Here is a 22,694-nt window from a genome sequence, read left to right on the forward strand (position 1 = left end):
ACGTTATTGCTAAAATATGCTAACCATGATCTGAGCTTTCAGCAAGTTGTAATCAGTAATCACAGATCACTGTAAAAAAATATAATGAAAAAGTTTGAAATATTGTGATCATTATCAAAGTGTGATATAAACATGAAGTCAGCAGACGTGGGAAAAATGATGCAGTGTCAACACAAACCTTCAGTCTGTAAAAAACAGAAGCACAATAAAATGGAGTACAGTGAAACAAGGTATGCCTGTATTTATTTGAATTTTAATTAGTTCTTCACAGCAGAAGACATTATATAAATTTAATTGGATTCCTCTGAAGTTCTCATTTGGTGACACTTATGATCTTGCCGAAACTCCTCATTTGTTGTGCTCTCCTGATCTGCCCTATCTATGTGCATTCATGCACACATACACACACAATTGATAACATACCCAGCTTTTCTTCCTCTTACCTTCATTTTGTTCACTACTTGCTTCATCTTCTAATCAGAATTTAGCAGAGTGTACGAGGAACAAAGAATGTAATGAAGCATCAAAGACCTTTGTAGAATAAACCAAAGTACTTGGGTATATTCCGTTTATATATCCCTAGCTCTGTATGAAGTGACCCTACTTACTCCCCACCCCCAACTTGTGTCCTTTTGTAAACTGCTGTTATCAGTGAGAGAGAGATACTTCTAAATGAAACTTCTACTTGTCATCCATGCATTAATGCAGACTTAATGCTGGAAAAATATAGAAGTGTTTACTCTGTTAATTCCTTTGACAGGTAAGATTCTTAATAATTAAGGCAAAATGATAGAAACAATCATTCATTTAGTTAATGAATACTTGAAAAAAATTGTTTATTGATGCCCTTTATATCTTGAATTCATACCCAAGATAATTTAAAATTAATTCTTTTAACAAAAGATATAGTTTAGGACTTTTCTGTTAATTGGAATTATTTGCATTTGTTTTGTTTCAGAAAAGAATTAATGAAGTACACCATCCATTGTGAAAGTGGGAAAGTAAAGATAATTCATCATGCCTGCTGTGGCTTCAGTTCCTAAAGAACTCTACCTCAGTTCTTCACTAAAAGACCTCAATAAGAAGACAGAAGTTAAACCAGAGAAAATAAGCACGAAGAAGTATGTATTCTTTGCTGGTTTTACTTAACCATATATTAGTTTTTAGGTCATTTCCATATTATTAAATGAATTAGAGGAATAGTCAATTTGAAGTTTATTTGAAAAATGGCATCATCACATGAATAAGAGTTCCTTAGAGAGGTTCTTTATCTTGGCAGAATGTATGTACATTCTGATAAAATGCATGTTTTCTATTCTCTGGACAGTATATCAGATTATGAGTTTAAGAGGTAAAGACTACAAGGTTTCTACAAAACTCATTCAGCCACAGTTAATGTCTTTTCATAAAACAATGCAGAAATAACTTCTTAATTAAAGATCATTTTTATCCTTGTATATTTCACATGTAATGTATGTTCCTAGCACAGTCTTTGATTAAAAGAGGAGAAATATGTATTTTTTGTCTAATATTCAACATAATATTGATTTGTGCCAATTTGACATGGCCTTTCAACCTAATGATTTATTTTATATATATATGTTTTTTATTTTTGAAGACATGGAGTCTATCAACCTGCTGAGGTAGAGGCTAGAGATGATATTTTACTGATAATGATTACAGTATCTGTCCTGATGTAAAATATTTTCATGAAGGAGAGGTCCAGATATTTTGATATCAACTGGAAGTAATTTTGCTAAAAATGGGCTATCAGTAAAATTGTTAACTTCTTGAAGTTTTATCTCCATTAAGAGACAAAAGGCAATAGCAAGCTTTTTAATTTTGACTGACAAAGGAGATTTGGAGATTAATGAAGTTACTACATTATTATAGAGTTAGAAATAAGAGTTTCAGAAAGAAAGATGGATTTAGTCAGCCAAATATCCTAGACTTGGGGCAAGCAGATTTTAGAAATCAGGGTGAAAAGAGGTGTTCTGTGGGTCCTCCATAAATGAGAGCCTCTTAAAAAAAGAGAGAGAAAGAAAGATCTGTATGATCCCAAATGAACCTATAAAGAGACATCTAAAGAAACCTATGAATGCACAGGGAGATCTTTATGAATCATTTTCTAAAGGAAATAGACAGAAAATGGAAAGAAAAAACATCAAGGATGAAGAGGAGAGAATAGTAGGAACTTTAAAGAAGGTCAAGAAAGAAAATCCCAAATGAACTGGTATTTCTTTTTTTTTTCTTTTTTTTTTACATTTATTTATTTTTGAGAGAGTGAGACAGAGTGTGAGCGGAGGCTCTGAGGCTCTGAGGAAGCAGGGCTTGAACCTACGAACCGTGAGATCATGACCTGAGCCGAAGTTGGACACTTAACCTACTGAGCCACCCAGGCGCCCCCGAACTTGTATCTAAGCATCATAATTACAGACAAAGTAGGCTTTAAAAGGAGATCTTTTCAGGGGCAGAAAGAATAAGAGGGATTGTTCCACTTCTTGAGCTAAGTTGGTAATATTGATAACGTGACAGAGAAAGCGCTGTTTAACTTCTGTTGAATGACTTTCAAATAGGAAACAATGGGAGAGAGAAAGCCACCTTGAAGCTTTCTCAGAGATCTTTACCTAGTCGTAAAACAGATTAACCCAGAGCTAACCCAGACTTTCTGGCAATGTCTGGTTAGCTCTGGGATCAACCTGGTCCCAAAGGAAGTGGTATGTCAGAAGGACTCCCTAAATTCAATACCACAAACTCATATTCTTGCTATGTCACAGCACTGTTCTAAATGCTAGAATTCTTTTAGGATTTTTGGCCGTTTCACTGGACTCACAACAGCACTGTAGCCATCTCAGCTTGATCTGCTACATATAAGCCCATGAGATGTACATACATCAGAGTGAAAGTTTAAAGAAAACACAAGGACTCCTATATCTACTCCTAAGCTCTTCTAGAGAATCTCCTCTCTAGCTTTAGTTTGATTTACCTCTGTCCTAGGACTGTGATGCCATGCTAGGCAGGGCATCCACACTGAATAAATGGTCCTTATAGAGGATCACTTTGGCCCTGTTCTTTTGTGTGTTCTTGGCCTGACCAATTTTATCATTAATCCATGTTTGCAGTTGTGGAGCAGTTTGAAAAATATAGGAAACAAAAGCACCGCTTTGTGTAAATAAATTACTAATAAAGGACACTATATACAAGCATTGGCACTGTAATTGGGTTGCCAGAACTTTAGTCCAAATGATTGGATTTCTCTTGCAGAAATGCCTATTTTATTAAATTTGTTTCTTGGATTTTTAGGAGGGGAGATTTTTACAACATAGTTAGAAGAGGGTGAGGAGAACTGAAAAGTATTTTAACATTAAGGTAATAAAGATTTTACCTTCCCCATTGCAGTAAAAATGGTACGGAGTTTTGTTCTTTAATCAGAGTATGACTATTATATGGCAGCCCGAGGAACACTTAACTCAGGATTATCTATTATAGCAATTCTTTTAAAACTAGACTTAATGCATTTTGAATAGTTTGGTGGTATAAAAACAACTATCAGGAAGTGGAAGTATTTATTTGTAGGACAGGGGAATTTTCAGGTTGTACCCAGACATAGATCTAATTTTGTACCAGTAATGAAATCGTGCAATCTAAATTATGAAATTCATATAATCAAGATACTCAGTAGACCCTGCACATGACTCGCCCTGCCCCCTGCCAACGTGTCAAGTGTTTTAATTATTCTTTTTCTCTAATCGAAGTTATGTACAGAGTGCCCTGAAGATCTTCAAGACAGCAGAAGAAAGCAGATTAGATCGTGATGAGGAAAGAGCCTACGTACTATATATGAAATATGTCACTGTTTATAATCTTATCAAAAAAAGGCCTGATTTCAAGCAACAGCAGGTACCTTTTATTTCTGCATTTTTATATGTTGTTATTTTTGCACAGTAGAGCTATTGATATCCTCTGAGAGTTTTAACTAATACTGACATTTAGATCACATTATGCAGCGTCATGTTCAAACTCCTTTGCAGATAGAAAAAGCAAACTAAATATTTACTTTCATTATTTGCAAATTTATATGTATATACATGTGGATACACTCACACTATACGCACATACCTAATTTGCTTTGGAGTAATGTAAGTTTTTTTTTAATGTTTATTTTTGAGAGAGAGAGAGAGAGAGAGAGAGAGAGAGCAAGCATGAGCAGGGGAGGGGCAGAGAGCTAGGAAGACAAGGAATCTGAAACAGGCACCAGGCTCTGAGCTGAAGTCATATGCTCAACTGACTGAGCCACATGAGTGCCTGGATTAATACAAGTTTATAGCAGCATAGACACATAATCAGTTTTCTGTTCCGCTAAGTGATCGTCAAATCAAGTGGAAGGATTCAGTTTACTCATGCATTAAATAAGAAAAATGTGGGGCGCCTGGGTGGCTCAGTCAGTTAAGAATCCAACTTTGGCTCAGTTCATGATTAGTAGTTCATGAGTTTGAGCCCTGCATTGGGCTTTGTGCTGACAGCTCAGAGCCTGGAGCCTGCTTCAGATTCTGGTCTTTCTCTGTCTCTGTCCCTTCCTCATTCATGCTGTGTCTCTCTTTCTTTTCTCTCATTCTCTCCTTCCCTCAAAAATAAATAAGCATTAAAAAAAAATAAGAAAAATGTGACTTTCTCAGTATTTGAGGTTCAGTCACTTATTTTGTGTGTGTGTGTGTGTGTGTGTGTGTGTGTGTGTGTGTTTTGTTTTTTAACTTTTTTATTTGAGTGTAGTTGATGACACAATGTTACATTAGTTTCAGTGTACAGCGTAGTAATTCAGTAGCATTGACTGCATTCCCTATGCTGTGCCTTTTATTCCCATAACTTATCCTTTACATAACTGGAAGCCTGTCTCCCACTCTCCTTCACCCCTTTTCCCTATCCTCCTACCCCCACTGCCCTCTGGCAACTGACAGTTTGTTCTCTGTGTTTACAGGTATGATTCTACTTTTTGTTTGTTTATTTATTTGTATGTTTTTTAGATTCCACATTTGAGAGAAATAGTATGGTTTTTTCTTTCTCAATCTATTTCATTTAGCATAATACCCTCTAGGTCCATTCATATTGTCATACAGTGCACAATCATCCTTTTTATGGCCGTGTAGTACTCCAGTGTGTGTGTGTGTGTGTGTGTGTGTGTGTGTGTGTTTACATGTACACACCACATCTTTCTGTTTCATTCAGCAAGTGATGAGTCAGTTACTTGTTTTTATGTGACAGCATTTTATATTTGAATGACATTATAATCATGTTAGAGTTCAATTAATACTGATTGCTTCCATTTTTATTATTATCAATATTATTATTACTTTTCCTTTTAATCCTTTGAGCAGGTACCTTTCTTCTACTTTGCTGAAGCCATGGGGAGAAGGGAAGAAGTGGAGGAGAGGTGTAAATTAGTAGAGAGAGTTAATGACTAGGATAAATGTTGTGAGAAAATGGTTGCATTTCACTTGCACCAGAAATAGGCAAAAGAACATAGGCACTAAGGAAATTGGAAGATATTGTTTTGGTGGTTCTCCCTTTACTTTGTAACAATCTTGCTGCCAGACAATAGTAGTCAAATACTGCTTAAAGGTTTCTTACCTGGTGGAGAAACGATTCTTAAATTAATGTTCAGATTTTATTTTGTTCACTGGTGGTAGAATTGGCTTGCCTTGTTTAAACTGACTTACAGAAGTAAAAAAAAAAAAAAAGTTCTCATATTCTTTGAAATAACTTTTCTTCAAGAGTAATGTCACCAATATAATTTCTTTTGCATGTTAGTTAAGGGATGACTTTAACGTTTGATTTAATAGTAATAGGGGTACCTGACTGGCTAAATTAATAGAGTGTGGGACTCTTGTTCACAGGGTTGTGAGTTCGAGCCCTGCATTGGGTGTAAAAGTTATAAATAAATAAATTTTAAAAAATAGTGATAAATCATTGCTGGTATTTCTTCTCACCAGCAAAGTCATGCTAATAATAGTTCAGGGATTTAGATCTAGCCTTGGGAAGGTAGCCCCTTGCATTTCAAGGTGAATCCTATCCACAGATGGCAAGATTGGTCCTGTCCTTAAAACATTCTTGGGCATAGCTATCAGCAGGAACAGTGGCCTGCCCAAATTCAAACATATTTCTGCATGCTCTTTGATAGTTTTTATGGCATCTATTAAAATGGAATTGCTTTATTTTATTTTACTAAATATTTTGTTTATTTTGAGAGAAACAAACAGAGTATGAGCAGGGCAGGGGCTGAGAAAGAGAGGGAGACACAGAATCTGAAGCAGGCTCCAGACTCTGAGCTGTCAGCACAGAGCCTAACATGGCTTGTTCAAACTTATGAACCAGGAGATCATGACCTGAGCTAAAGTCGGATCAACCGGCTGAGCCACCCAGGTGCTCCAAAAGTGGAATTGGTTTAAAAAGAAGTGTAGAAGTGTTTATTAGTGAAGTAAATACTTTGAAAGAGTTGCAACTTTGGATAACTCAGTAGTTTTGGTGTCTGCCATTTTGTCTGTTGTAGTGGGGCCAGTTTTTGTTTACTTTTTGCTGTATTTTTCTAAGTTAGTAGTTACTTTTTTCCTTTGAGAAGATTGGGGGTGTATTTGTTGCCACTGCTTTTTAACTTGAGGTTAGGAGTGCAGTTTAATCGATAAGAAACTTTTTCCATTCCCACAGAGTATCTATTGCATTTCCAAAGGGAAAGTGGCAATTGTTACTCAGCTTAGGAAGTTCCCTGCAAAGGCTCAGGTAACCCTGGCTTTTAGCTCATATACTGCAGTTGTTCATTTGCTCCATCCAGGGGATACATCTGCTTCTGCCTTAGAACTATCTTTCATTTTATTTAGTCCAACATCTCCAGTGCACGTCAAGTATGTGAAATTAGTTAAAGTTACTTATTAGATGGGGTGCATAGGTGGCTCAGTCACTTGAATGTCTGACTTCATCTCAGGTCATGATCACATAGTTCATGAGTTCATGCCCTGCTTCTGGCTCTGTGTTGACAGCTCAGAGCCTGGAGCCTACCTCAGATTCTGTGTCTCCCTGTCTCTCTGCCCCATCCCCACTCATACTCTGACTCTGTCTCTGTCTTTCAAAAATAAATAAAGATTTAAAAAAAATTTTTAATTAACTGACTAGATATTTTCTGCATTTTACCCTTTAAATCAGGCAGTGGCAGAATGTAATGTCAGAAGTCTTCTTCAGAAACTTGTAGCTCTCCCACTTGTGCATTGTACATGAGGGAATATTTCAGATTTAGATAAGACATTAATTTAGCAAAATCACTAGCAGATGACACATTGTATTTCTTACTCATTGAAAACAGTTTATGAACATTTTTTTCAGGGTTATCTTAAAAGGGAGTGGAAGGCAAATAATATTGAAAATATTAGGTTGCAAAGTCTAGATAAAATTAGAATTATATTTTTAAATCTGCATGGCATTCTTGATGATTATTCCTAAATATTGTTGGTCAACTTTTTTGCTTAAGAAATCATGAGATTTAGTTTTTTGGCTTTTTTGTTTTGTTTTTTGAGAGAGAGCAGGAGTAGGGGGAGGGGGAGAGAGAGAGAGAGAGAGCAAGAGAGACAATCTTAAGCAGTCTACACTCTTAGCACAGAGCCTGATGTAGGGCTTGATCCCACGACCCTGGGATCATGACCTGAGCCAAAATCAAGAGCTAGATGCTCAACTGACTGAGCCACCCAGGCACCCCAATTCATTTGCATTAAAAAAAATTTTTTTAATTAAATTTATTTAGTTTTGAGAGAGAGCACAAGTGGGGGAGGGGCAGAGAGATATGGAGACACAGAATCTGAAGCGGGCTCCAGGCTCTGAGCTGTCAGTACAGAGCTCAAGATGGGGCTAGAACTCCCAAACTGTGAGATCATGACCTGAGCTGAAGATGGATGCTTAACCAGCCGAGCCACTCAGACGCCCCTCGAGTTGTTTGAATTTTGTGTTCAGGAGTGAGAAAATTTTCTTTGGGTTAACTTGAAAAGAATTGGATGTTACTTTTTATTTTATCAATTGTCAATACTATTGAAAACTTGAAAATATTCGTACTTTAACTGTAGCGCTCTAAGAGCACAGAGAAAGAGAAATATTGACAGGAAACCTTACTGTTATTAGGGAAGGGTCTTCTGGAAGTTTGTAATGGGTATACCTATACACAAACAATATTTTCAGCATTTAAACAGCAATAGGCTAGGCTTATGCCGGCTTTTTATTTTTTTAATGTTTTATTTATTTTTGAGAGAAAGAGAGAAAGCGTGAGCAGGGGAGGGTCAGAGAGAAAGGGAGACACAGAATCTGAAGACAAGCTCCAGGCTCTGAGCTAGCTGTCAGCACTGAGCCTGACGTGGGGCTTGAACCCATGAACAGTGAGATCATGACCTGAACCGAAGTTGGACGCTCAACCAACTGAGCGACCCAGTCACCCCTTATGCTGGCTTTTTAATGAATTCATGTCAAAAAATTAAATAAGTCATGGTATTTTTTGTTTTTTATTTTATTTTTATGAGAGAAACTTTACAGTAATTACTAAATTCTGTTTTCTGTTAAGAGAATATTGCATCAAAAGTCTGGACATTGTGGCACAGAAGTAATTACAGTTTCTGCTATAATTTTCAATTGATACAATATTGAAAAAACTATAAACTTTTATTGAAATTAAAGTGAAGCTCCTTTTAATTTATCTAGTCTTTATTTAGAAGAATAAGCCTAACCAAAACATTACCTGCTTTTACTTAATGTATTTTAAGTAATCTGTACACCCAACATGGGGCTCACATTCATGACCCTTACCTTGAGAAGAGTTTCATGCTCTATTGACTGAGCCAGCCAGGTACCCCCAAACATGATCTTCTTTTAGGCTAGATAGATAGACACATGATAGCTATAGTTTTTAAGTTTGCCTAATTATTTTTGAGAGAGAGAGAGAAAGAGGGGAACAGGCAGGGAGAGAGTATCCCAAGCAGGCTCCACACTGTCAGCACCGAGCCTGACACAGAGCTTGACTCATTAACAGCGAGATTGGCAAGATGGTGACCTGAGCCGAAATCAAGAGTCGGAAGCTTAACCAAATGAGCCACCCAGTACCCTGACATATGGCAGCTATTACCAAAAGATTTACTCCACCAGCTCTTGGTGACTGTCTCTCAAAGAGCCAAAAATGGCTATCTCTGGTGTCTTGGTGTTCTTTTTTCTTTTTAAGTTAATTAGAGAGTGTGCATGTGCATGTTCAAGCCAGGAGGGTGCAAAGAGAGAGGAAGAAAGAATCCCAAGCTACTAGGCTCTATTTGCAGAGTCACACTGACAGCTTGTCACCAGATCCAAAAATCAACTGAGTCTCACTATGCTACTGTCATGTCAAACCAACTTTGATTTGACAGTATCTCTGACTACAGGATCTAATGAGTGACTTCTTAGAAGTGATTTCGTAGCAGGATTCTCACACAGAGAGTCATGACACCGAGCCTTTTCAATTTAGGAAGCAACTTTATTCGTGCCGGCTCTGGCTCAGTTGGGTTCATACCCAAAGAACTGAGTTCTGAACACCATGTGGTGTAGGTTTTTATATATATATTGTATTTCTTTGCTCCCATATAGGGTGACATACAAACATGCAGTCTAATTGAGTGGTCTCATGTTACAGGGTCATAATATCACGTATGGTTATAGCTAGGTTGGCTTGAGGGTTGTTTTGTTTTTTCTTTACATTCCTTAGGGAGGGAGTACCACAGTTTTTCTTAACTTTATTATGCTTGTTAGTAAGTTATATGCCAAACAGGTGGTGGTTGTTTTTTTTTAAAGAAGAGTATATTATTAATGAGTTATTTTTACCATTTGATTTTCACTCAAGGTTTCCTCAGGTGTGAAACTTATTTTTTATCAAGTGTTTGACTCCGGTTGAGAGGTGGATCACTATTATAATATAAAGGTGGAGGCACCAAAACACCTTAGTATAAAACAAGTAAAACAAAACCCATGCTGGAGGTCAGTACACAATTTACTGCTTCTGAGACTAAAGGAAAAAAAACTTACATATTTGCAAAAGGAAATAGATAATTTGCTCCTGAAAGCTTTGCTTTTTGGCACTTATTCATAAATAGTAAGAATAGTATTTATACTTCTTAAAGGTGTCTCCCAAATAAATAAAATTATTACCTATTAGATTTTTAAGCATACTAATGGTATGAAGTGATACTTTGAAACGTTTAGTATATAAGTTGTGTGTTTATGTAGGTTAAAAGTTTAAAAAACTACTTCATTCAATCATAATAATGTTTTCATCCAACCTTTCTTTTATATAGCACCATGATTTTAATGTTTTTAGCATTAGTACTGTGTACAATGGCCAGCACTAAAATTATGGGATGGTTTTCTTATAATTTTAGGACTACTTTCATTCGATACTTGGACTTGCAAACATCAAAAAAGCTATTGAAGAAGCCGAAAGACTCTCTGAAAGCCTTAAACTCAGGTACAAACATCACTGTAAAATCTTTAAAAGAATATATACTTAGAAGCTAAAAAAATATTTAGAACTTGTCCATTTATATCTGACCATACATATGAGCCCCAGTTCCTAGCAATAAATCTTATGTTAACTGGAACACAAAAATTAGAATTATTTGCCCTATTACCTTTATTATGTTCATGTGTTACCTTTCATATTTTTTACTGAAAATTAATAAATGTTTATAACGATAGATTGTTAAGGTAAGCATTGGTAAAGCAGATCAGAGCTCAGGCCAGTGTTTTCTAACTCTCTGTCAGGATTCTTCAGAAAAATATAATTCCTCATATTCCCCAGGTTATAAGGTGCTACTGGACACTGCTCTTATGGGAATGAAGTGTTTGCTGTTAGTTTTGAACCGCCTAGTTTGCAAAAGTTAGGTATATGTAAAAACAAATCTAATTCTAATATTTGCCATGAGTGGCTTACCAGACTTATTAAGTAATTAGAAATTAAAAACAGTATGTTTGAATTTTTAGTTATTATTTTTTAATTTTTATGTATTTATTTTGTTTGGTCAGTCTTTAATAATGAAATAAAAGGGCGACTGTTTTTCTTAATGATTTTTCACACTTGGATCAATTAACTATTCTAGTAATATACATCATAGTCTTTACTTGGAAATTGTCTTTTTGAATTAATGTATTCCCTTCATCCTTTCCAAAATTACTAATCTTGGGGCTGGAATATGTTACGGTGGTTGATAAAAGAATCACTCTTCTCTTCTTCCTTTAGCCAGTTAATCAACTAAGTCGAACAGAATTTCTCCTAATCTTTGAGTTACCCCTATTGACTGTTTCTCTTGGATTTACCAAGTTTTTCCTTACTTGTACTATTACCAGCAGTAATATTCTTTATTCTTTTATCTGTTGGGCATTAGGGCCATTTTCTCACTTTTTTTTTTGTCTTTATTTTTTTAATATTTTGAAATACTTTATAAGTAATGAGTCTTTAGAGTTAATTTTAGGATTTTAAGGCCTTTGTGAAAGAAATTGTAGCAGATGTGAAATATGGAAAGGTTGAAATTAGTGCAGAGAAAGAACAAAAAAAAACCACTAAACAACTTTAACTTGAGAGCATAGTTCTTTTTAGGAATTTTGGGCAGTTTGAAATAAATCTACAGAGGGCAAATTTATGAATTGTGAATTGTAACAGAGCACTGGCAGAATCAAATTTCAGTTGAAGGGAGAAAATATGCTGCCACAAAATATCCCCAAGGTAGGGTACCAATTTTCTGGAACTAGAATTCCTTTACTTTTCATGATCATGCCAATAAATGACATCTTGACTTCTTTTCTTGACTAGATATGAAGAAGCTGAAGTGCGGAAAAAACTTGAAGAAAAGGACAGACAGGAGGAGGAGCTGCAAAAACAGAAAAGGCAAGAAGCAGGAAGAGAGGATGGTGGCACATCAAATAAAAGTTCCTTGGAAAATGTAATGGATTCCAGAGATAAAACCCAAAAGGTATTTCAAATTTATTGATGTTATTTTCAGATGATTTGTTTAAGGTGAGTTGAGATACCATAACAATGTACTTTTAGGCAACAAGTGTAAAATTTAATGTTTTTTATTAGAAATTGAATTAACTTATTCTAGCTTCATTTGATCCCAGGTTTCTGTTGGAGCTTCTACAGAACTCTATTCTGTGCATTAATTAGTTTTTTGCTGTCACTGTAAACTTGATGAGAGCAGTAGAAAGAGCGTTTGAACTGATTCAGTATAACTGAGTTCCGGTCCCATGTAAAGTCTTGCTTAACCATTCTGGGGGCTTCGTTTCCTCACTGCCAAGTGAAGATGTTGAAATAGATGATTTTTAAGGTCTCTTCTTTTTAATAAATATAACTTACATTGAAAGGATTTGGTATACTAATTTGGTGCCTAACCTTTTATCTATTTCTATGGTCTCATACTCTCCCCTTTGCTTTTTCTTTCTTTCTGCCCATTTCCCTTTCCTCTTCTGTTTCATTTTATTCAGAAGCTACTTGAAATCTAGCTACATCATTTGTTTGCCAAGAACCATGAGTGACTTATTCCCTACCTACCAGCTACCAGCTCCCACTACCTACTATATCTCTTTCCCTTCACCTTCTGAGGAACAAATCTTCCTAAAATATAATTTCTTTTTTTTTTTTGGACTCAGCCAACATTTATTGAGGAGTTATTCTATTCTAGGCTCTTTCACATACATTATCTATAGTTAATTCTTAGAAAAAAAATTTATTATTTCTTTATTGTTTACATCCAAGTTAGCATATAGTGCAGCAGTGACTTCAGGAATAAATTCCTTAATGCCCCTTACCCTTCCGCCCTCCTACAACCCCTCCAGAAACCCTCTGTTCTCTATATTTGAGAGTCTCTTACGTTTTGTTCTCCCTGTTTTCATATTACTTTTGCTTCCCTTCCCTAATGTTTGTCTGTTTAGTATCTTAAATTTCTCATATGAGTGAAGTCATATGATACTTGTCTTTCTCTGACAGATTAATTTTGCTTAGCATAATACTCTCTAGTTCCATCCATGTAATTGCAAATGGCAAGATTTCATTCTTCTTGATTGCCAAGTACACACACACACCAAATCTTCTTTATCCATTTGTCCATCGATGGATATTTGGGCTTTTTCCATACTTTGGCTCTTGTCGATAGCTCTGCTATAAATATTGGAGTACACGTGCTCCTTTGAAACAACACATCTGTATCTGTTGGATGAATACCTAGTAGTGCAATTGCTGGGTCATAGGGTAGTTCCATTTTTAAGTTTTTGAGGAATCTCCATACCATTTTCCAGAGTGGCTGTACCAGTTTGCATTCCCACCAGCAGTGCAAAAGAGATCATCTTTCTCTGCATCCTCACCAACATCTGTTGTTGCCTCAGTTGTTAATGTTAGCCGTTCTGACTGGCGTGAGGTGGTATCTCATTGTGGTTTTGATTTGTATATCCCTGATGATGAGTGATGTTGAGCACTTTTTCGTGTGTCATTTGGCCATCTGGGTTATCTTCTTTGGAGAAGTGTCTATTCATGTCTTTTGCCCATTTTTTCACTGGATTATTTGTTTTTTGGGTGTTGAGTTTGAAAAGTTCTTTATAGATTTTGGATACTAACCCTTTATCTGATATGTCATTTGCAAATATCTTCTCCCCTAAAATATAATTCTTAAGCTCTGTTGAAGTTCAGGGAAGGATTTCTGCCCTACTTTTTCTTAAGCATTTTGTAGCCTTCAGCTATCATTTGTATGTGGGTCATCATCGGGTTCTTTAAGAAGTAGATGTCCAGGTTGCTTGGGTGGTTTATTTGGTTAAGCTTCTGACTCTTGATTTTGGCTCAGGTCATAATCTCTTGATATGTGGGATTGAGCCCTGCATTGGGCTCATCCATGCAGACAGTATGGAGCCTACTTGGGATTCTCTCTATCGCTCTCTTTCTACCCTTCCCCTGCTTGTACTCCATTTCTCTCAAAATAATAATAAATAAACATTAAAAACATTTTTAAAACATTAAAAATAGTTGTTGAATTACTTATGACATTGTACTAGGCACTATGTAAAAAGAAATGAAGAGATAATGGTTTGTTGATTTTAGGAGCTCATTATGTAAGCCAAATAACACTGCCTTGGGGAAATATAGATTAAATAGCTGATACAGATAAATATAATACTTCAAAGAACTACATGGAATTTTTAAAATCTCTTCATTTTGTTGTTTTTCTAACAGAAGGACCAACTACTTTTTCTGTTACCTTTATTTTTGTTTAGCCTTTTTATATTGAAAAAAGAACACAAACACTGTGATCCAGCTTCAGTAGCCAACTAACATTTGTCATATTTTGTATCTGTACCTCTCCCCTTTTCTCTTGCTGTATTATTTCAAAGCAAGTTCCAGATAACATACCATTTTACCCCTAAATATTTCAGTATGCATTGCAAAGAAAAGGAATTTTCTTAATAATGACAGTGCTATTTTTCCACCTAACAAGATTAACAGTGATTCCTTGATATAATCTAATATCCAGTCTATATTCACATTTACCCACGGTCTCTTAGTGATATTTTAGAGTTGATTTGTTTGAATCAGGATCCAAATGAGGTCCACTTACAGCCTTTTGATTGTTATGTCTCTTAAATTAAATCTCTGTAGTACTGTGCCTGAGTCCTCCTGTAATTTTTTTTTCATGTATTTAACTTTTTAATACTGGATCAGTTCTGTCAATTGAACCAACAATATTCTGGATTTATCAGATTGTTTCCCCCTTCTATCATTTAATTTGTACTTCTGTCTTCCATATTTCTTGTAGGCCTAGGGCTTAATAGGATTCAGGTTTGGTTTTTGTCTTTGGCAAGAATGCTTTGTAGGTGATACTGTGTACTTCATAATTTATAATATTAGGAAGCACATAATATATATTTTTTTAATCTTAGTTGCTAATATGGATCAATAGACTCTAATGGATCATTGGTATTCCCATCTATAAAATGAGTTAGTACCTGGCAGAATTATCATGTGTAGTCTTGGTTAGGAAATACAAATGTATTCGTTCATCTTCCTTTAATTACATAATAGAGAACTCTGAAATGAATAGCTAGAATTTTGATTTCATTGTAATAAATACTCTCTCATTAAATGAAATATTAAATTTCTGTATGTTTAGTCATTAACTGAAGAAAATTTCAAGGAAGTGTTAAATGATTCTGATGTGCTGCTGGTTATTTTAGCTATTATCTCTTGCCACATAACCTGGTGAAGCCATTACTGTTCATCTGTATTTTAATAAAATGCCACATGCTTCATTTTCCAAGCTTTCAGTTTCAGTGATGTAATAGAGTTGAGCTTTATATTTCTATGAAAAATTTTACTTCTATTAAAGTTGAAACTTTTTTTTTCCTATGAAATAGGTAAATGGTGAAAAGAGTGACAAAAATGAGGCCACAGAGAAAGGTAAGTGTTACAGAAGGAGGGAGTCCTTTCAGGTTATTGTTGAAATCTTTTAATCAAAATAAGCTTCAGATTTACACAATGAGATCATAACATTGTGTCTAATTTGTTGTAAGCTTTATTGGTTTTCTTAGCCTGTGCAGCTATATTGAAAATGTGTTTCTATTCTGTACATATCATGGAGAATATTTATGGTAATATGTAATTAAAAACATCAAAGCCACAGTTTATACTTTTCATTCATTTTTTTCAAGATGTAGTTTAGCATAGCGGTTAAGAACATGGACTCTCTGAAATCAGACTGCCTGGATTTTGCTGGCCCCTCCTCTGAATTTCCTGTGATTTTGATCATGTTATTTAACCTCTCTAATTTCCCCATCTGTAAAGTGAGGATAATAGTAGTACCTATTTTATAGATTTACTGTGAGGATTGAATGAGTTAATATATTTGAAACTCTTAGTAACTTTATATAAGTAAATTTTATATGAGGATTCATATATTAGCTATTATGACTTATGATTCTAGTTTGTAGACTAGTTATTTAAAAGTCTTCACTCCCTCAAAAATATCTACACCAGGGGCACCTGGGTGGCTCAATCGGTTGAGTGGCCGACTTCAGTTCAGGTCATGATCTCACTGCTCATGGGTTCAAGCCTCGCATCCAGCTGTGTGCTGACCGCTCAGAGCCTGGAGCCTGCTTCAGATTCTGTGTCTCCCCTTCTCTCTGCCCCTCCCATGCTCATGCTTATCTCTCTCTGTTTCTCAATAATAAATAAATATTTAAAAATTTTTTATTAAAAAAAATACACCAGGAATTTGGATGTTATTCATAGGTGGTGTTGATGTTCCAGTCACACATATGTGACCTAAACAACAAGACTCAGACCGTTGCCTAAGTTTTCCTGTCTCAGAAAAGATTTAAATATTTATTGTATGTAACACTAAAATAAATTCTCTGTTTAAAGTATTACTGTACAACAACTTAAGAAATAATGTCGTAAGATACCTTCCTAAAAGCTGTTATTAATTCATTCCAGGATTTGTTTTTACCTGTGTTTTTTTGTATCTCATTCTGCTTAGGTATTACTTTCCTAAGTGGCTTGTTCCCAACTTGTTTAGATGATTATTTTATTTACTCATTTACTTTTAAAGTTTTTATTATTGAAGTATAGTTGACCTTGTGCTTTTTAATCTTTCACGTCAGGTGGTAGAAGCTGGAAGAGGAAAATAACAACATAACAAATATTTATTTTGGTTAAATATTAAAGGGCTAGAGAGGAAACATTTTAGGCTTGGGAGGGGAGGCACTGAGGTTCTTACTGTCACAGGAGGAAAGCAGCCATTGACAGTGTGTAAACACATTTGTCCGGCTGTGTTTCAGTGGCCACTTTGTCAACCCCTGATGCAGAACACAAAAAACAAGCCTTTGGCTTATAACTCAAGGAATACTTGAAAATCTAAATGTTTTTCAAATAGCCCCCATAAGACCTCATCAGAAACTTTTTAAAAAGAAAAATTCTTTTGAATTTTTGAACCTGTCAAGAATTTTTGAACTGTGGATGTTTTTTCTGGTTCATAATTTTCAAATGGTTTAATTATTAAATAGAGAATATCTTCTTGAGATACATATATTAATTTCCTTTATTTTGTACCAGCAATAGAGTCAGCACCTGATGTAATTGTAACCTCAACATCAAGCTTTGGTATTTAAGCCTTCAGAAACAGAACATTGAACTAGTTTCTTGATGAATGTCATGTACACAAAGTATATTTAATGTTAGTTGAAAAAGTAATAAGTAGAATGATGGGATAGCAGGTATGACACCTAGCATACCTCATTCTTCTGGAAGACGGTGATGGTCCTGTGCTTGGTGATAAGACAGCACATGGAACTAGGTGTTTCTTGTTGCTTATATTGTCTCTCTTGATTCCAAGGAGCAATAACAGCAAAAGAACTATACACGATGATGATGGATGAAAACATCAGCTTGATTATAATGGATGCTCGAAGAATGCAGGATTATCAGGATTCCCATATTTCAAATTCTCTCAGTGTCCCTGAAGAAGCCATCACTCCAGGGTGGGTCACTGTGTATTTAGGTAAAATGGTTAACTGTGGACAGTAGTAAATGTTACTGCTTACTATCCAAACTAAATGTGATGGTGTAGGCTTTTCTTCTCCTGTTACTCCGTAATGGCACACTTACTCTTTCTCTGAAGGACGGTACAAAGAACATTTTGGTTTGGGTGTTTTCTCCTATCTGTGACATCTGTAGTCTTATTGGAAGAGAAATGAATCTGCCTTTGTGTACCCTCTATCCTGAGGGTGTTTTTGACTAATTTTTCCCGTTATTTTTTATTTATGAGCTTGTGAAGTATATGCACCAAATGACTAAAATCATGGACAGATTGAATTGTTTTTTTTATTTAGAAATACCCCATCATGGGGTGCTTGGGTGGCTCACTTGGTTAAGCGTACAGGTCTTCATTTGGCTCAGGTCATCCCACAGTTTGTAGGATCGAGCCCCACATCAGGTTCTGCACTGTGAGCATGGAGCTTGCTTGGGATTCTCTCCCTGCCTCTCTCAGCCCTTCCCCAGCTTGTGCTCACTCTCAGTCTCTCTGTCTCTCTCTCTGTTTCTCAAAAATAAATGAATAAACATTAAAAAAAATTTTTTTAATGGACCAAGTGATTAAACGGATAGACTCTAAAGTCAGATTCTATTTAGATCAAAACTATCTCTTCTCATCTACATTACTTCTAGCCAGTGACCTAACCTCTCTAAGCCCATGTTTCTATCTATAAAATAGGGATAGTAATATTACCTATCTCAGGGGTTTTGAAAAGTTTAAGTGTGAAATTTTTTACACGCACACTTATCACAGTGCCTGACACTAGTAAGGACTCACTAAAAAAAATTTTTATTTCTTGATATGGACGTTAATGTATAAAATAATATAAAGTTACTTGCATGAATATATTATGTGTTAAAAACTATTATAATAGTGACAGACCAGGGCACCTGGGAGCCTCAGTCGGTTAAGCGTCCGGCTTTGGCTCAGGTCATGATCTCACAGCTCGTGGGTTCGAGCCCCATGACCGGCTCTGTGCTAACAGCTAGCTCAGAGCCTGGAGCCTGCTTCATATTCTATATCTCCCTCTCTCTGTGACCCTCCCCTGTTCGCACTGTCTCTGTCTCTCAAAAATAAATTAAAAAATTAAAAAAAAAATAGTGACAGACCTAAAATTCCATATCCAGGGCTATTTTTACTATTTCAAGTGTGAAATAAATTGTATAACCTCTCTGGATTTTAGTTTATGGAATTGGATTAATTAAAATCTATGACCCATCTTAGGACTAACTTAATCAACATTGAAAAGACATACTTTTAAAATTAGGTAGTAAAAAAAAAAAAAAGGTGCACCTGGGTGGCTCAGTCAGTTAGGTGTCCAACTTCAGATCAGGTCATGATCTTGTGGTCCATGGATTTGAGCCCCACATCGGGTTCTGTGCTGACAGCTCAGAGCCTGGACCTGCTTCAGATTCTGTGTTTCCATCTCTCTGTGCCCCTCCCCAGCTTGTTCTCTCTCTCAGAAATAAACATTAAAATTTTTTAATAAATTAGGTAGTAAAATTTGCATAGTTTTTGGCACATTTTTTAGAAGCTTGATAAAAGTTTTACCTGTAGAATAGGGTGCTTTATAAATATGCTTTTGAAAAGGGGTACTAGAGCTTGGTCTAATCTAGTATGTGTCACTGTATTCCTAGGATTTGAAAAGACAGAATTATAATTAATCTTTGGATGGTCTAATCTGTACTAAAAAAGCCAGGGTTTTTATTGAGTTTAAGTGTTTCCCCAAATGTGAGAAATTTGACTACTATGAAATTCATGATGAGTTTGGTGGAACATTAAAGAATAATGAACTGCATGCCAAGAAGAGTATTCCCCTTTAATCTTTGTTTCGATCTTTCTGAAGTCATTAAAAGAAATCTGTTTGGTGCTAGCATTCCTTTTTAATATTTGCTAATCTTTCTCACCAGAGAGCAGGCCTTAGAGTTTTCTGGAGGTAACAGTATCTACAACTAGCTGATAGTGATTACTATATTCTTTCATTGTCTTTTTTTAACATTTTAATACAGTGTAGTGTACATACAAAAGCACTCGTAACTATTTAACACAGTGAATTTTCAAATACTGAAGACACCCATTTAGCATACCCATTTATCTGGACCAGAAATAGATTACCATCTCTCCAGAATCCTTTCAGATGCCCTCTGTTAGTTACTACCCATGTCCCCACCCACCAAAGGGAGCCACCAACTTCTAACAGAATAGATTTTGTGTGTTTTTGTATTTTATGTAAAAGGAAATATATAATCTACAGTCTTTTGTATCTGGCTGCTTGTACTCCATGTTTGTGAGAGTTGTCTATATTATTAGTGTAGTTGTGGTTCATTCGTATTGTGGTATGGTAATCTGTTGTGTGAATATAGCATAATTTTACTGATTATCCTTTATTTATTAGATACGATGCTGTTGTTTACATGTATATGAGAATATACATTGTCCTGTTAAATTTAAGTAATGACAAGGTAGGGCAAAATTGCAGCAACTTGTAAAGATGTTACATGAAAGACTGAAGTATGGGAAATACTAGTGATAGAATTCTTTCTTTAAGTGTTTTTTATAGAATTCTAGTCTTGAGTTTTTAGGCTAAGAGACAAATATATCCCTAGAGTCAGGGATAGGCCTTAATATCTCATTTCAGGGGCACCTGGGTGGCTGAGTTAGTTAAGCATCTGATCTTGATTTCAGCTTAGGTCATGATCTCACGGGTTGTGAATTCAAGCCCTGAATTGGTCTCTGTGCTTACAGCGCAGAGCCTATTGGGATTTTCTTTCTCTCTCTCTCTCTGTCTTCTCTCTCTCACTTTCTCTCTGCCCCTCCTCTGCCTGCATGTGCTCTCTCTCTCAAAAATATAAATAAGTAAACATTAAAAATAAAAAGAAATCATATTTCAGGTTTTTAAATCCTTCGTTCACCAAACATCTTTCTCATCACTGTATATCAGGTGATAATATTATCCGACAGTATTTTATATTTCTTCTCTTTTTATTTCCTAGAAGATAGAGTATCTGACATTATTATATAGGAACAGGGTTTTTTTTCTTTTTTAAATCATCTAAACCATTTTGCTTTACTTATGAATAAAAGTGCACCAGTCCTGCCCAGCTTGCCAGTATTATCAGTTAAGTATAAAATGCTTAGGTGTTTTGCCAGGAATAACATGGAGTTTCTTGCCTAATGGAATAAGTCTGTATTATTCATTCAGCACAGGTATACTGAGCACTAGTTTTCGGTGGGCTGGATTGCTATGGTTCTAAGTACTGGGGCTTAACCATTGGACAAAAATTTTGCTTCATGGAACTTACATGTTAGGGAGGTGGGATGGTGAAACAGACAATAAAGCTTAAAATGTATGTCTGCTATTTAATAAGTGCAATGGAGATAGGTGTGTCGGGTGTGTATTAGAATTTTAATCCAAGAAGGCTTCACGGAGATATTATTACTGAGCAAATTTTGAGGGAATAAGGGAAATAAGTGATGCAGTTATCTGAAGGAAAAGGATTCCAGAGAGAAGGGCAGCAGAAGGTGAGGCGCTTAGGCAGAAGTATACCTGGAAGAACAGGAACTACAAGGAGACCAGTGGCTGGTGTGGAGTGCAATAAAGGGGCAAGTAGTTAGTGCTGAGAAGTTGATATAATTTTTATGTGAGCAAAAGACATGAATAGCATGCTCTAATGTAGAGTTGATATTATTCACAGTTGATGATTTAAAAGGCAGCACAGCAGAACAGCTTAAGAGCATGGATGTGAACCAGATTGCCTGAATTTGAATTTTGGCTTCACCTGGCGGCTGTAACCTTGGATAGGTCACTTAACATCTTTGTGCCTCAGTTTCTCCATTTTTAAAATGGGAATAGTAATGCCTACTTCAGTAGGATTTGTTGTGAGGATTCAGTTGAGATTCCATGAAAATAAAGCATTTAGGATAGTACCTGACATACAGTAAATGCACTGTGTTTGTTAAACATTTTGGTATTTGGCTAACAATCTACATAGGTATAAGAGAACTGAAATATAAATAATGTTACCCAGGTGATTCCCCACCTATTTATATTTGGCTGAGACAAGTGCTCAGATAACTTCTCTGTTTTCAATTTGGGCCCCCTTTTTTGTGAAGGGTTACAGTTGAGTCCGTTTCTTTTTGTTTCTAATAATTACTAAAACATATTCCAGTGTAATGCAAAGGTGAAGTTGTTAACCATTTTAGGATTGTTTAATATCCGGACATACAGTTTGACCTTAGAAAGAAATGTTTTTTAAAGTTTGCTGTGGTACAGACTAAAAGAAAATTCAGTGTCTTATATTAGTATATTAGCACCTCTTGTCTACCTTTACCCCAGTACAACTGTTAATACATTTCAGAGTCACTGCTGGTTGGATTGAAGCAAAACTCCCAGATGATTCTAAAGACACATGGAAGAAGAGGGGAAATGTGGAATATGTGGTGCTTCTTGACTGGTTTAGTTCAACAAAAGATTTACAACTTGGAACAACTCTGCGGAGTCTGAAAGATGCACTTTTCAAGGTTAGCAAGCTCCTTGTTAGTTCACTGTAACTGTAAGCCTTCTTTGGTTGTTACAAAGGTATACTGACTAGCTGTTTATCTTAAGGATAAGAAGATCCATCAGCTTTGGTTGGAGTTTTTTTTTTTAATTCAGATTTAAAAGATTAGTTTTGAGTATAATAAACTGATAATATAAAGTAGGATTAGAATTTCTAGGAACATAAATCGTCTGAAAAAAGTGTTATTTTTTTGTTTTAAGAATTAGACCATGACAGAGAGGGAGGGAGGCAAACCATAAGAGACTTGTAAATACAGAGAACAAATTGAGGATGTATGGGGGTGTGAAGGAGAGGGAAATGGTGATGGACATTGAGGATGAGCACTGGATCTTGTATGTAAGTGATGAATCACGGGAATCTACCCCAAACCAAGAGCACACTTTACACACTATATGTTAGCCAGTCTGACAATATATTATATTTAAAAGAAAGAAAGAAAAAGAATTAGACTATGAAATAGAAGCAAAGGAAGAAGTCACTAAGGAGAAAAAGCTTGTTAGACTTGACAAAAAAAATTTTGTGAAAAAAT

The 22,694-nt window shown here is 35.6% G+C and overlaps 1 protein-coding gene across 3 annotated transcripts in view; it reads left to right on the forward strand.

The window, feature by feature from the left end:
- Positions 1 to 22,694, forward strand: part of USP8 (ubiquitin specific peptidase 8) — a 71,448-nt gene that overhangs the window by 17,439 nt on the left and 31,315 nt on the right. For all 3 annotated transcript variants that reach the window (XM_029950802.1, XM_029950801.1, XM_029950803.1), the window contains exons 2-8: positions 959 to 1,121; positions 3,756 to 3,900; positions 10,422 to 10,507; positions 11,849 to 12,008; positions 15,433 to 15,475; positions 17,409 to 17,553; positions 21,965 to 22,127. In XM_029950802.1, the coding sequence (XP_029806662.1) occupies positions 1,018 to 1,121; positions 3,756 to 3,900; positions 10,422 to 10,507; positions 11,849 to 12,008; positions 15,433 to 15,475; positions 17,409 to 17,553; positions 21,965 to 22,127 (846 nt within the window). In that variant the 5' untranslated portion in view covers positions 959 to 1,017. The remainder of the gene's footprint in view (positions 1 to 958; positions 1,122 to 3,755; positions 3,901 to 10,421; positions 10,508 to 11,848; positions 12,009 to 15,432; positions 15,476 to 17,408; positions 17,554 to 21,964; positions 22,128 to 22,694) is intronic.

The sequence above is a fragment of the Suricata suricatta genome, chromosome 9 (genome assembly GCF_006229205.1).
Source record: "Suricata suricatta isolate VVHF042 chromosome 9, meerkat_22Aug2017_6uvM2_HiC, whole genome shotgun sequence".
Taxonomy (NCBI): domain Eukaryota; kingdom Metazoa; phylum Chordata; class Mammalia; order Carnivora; family Herpestidae; genus Suricata; species Suricata suricatta.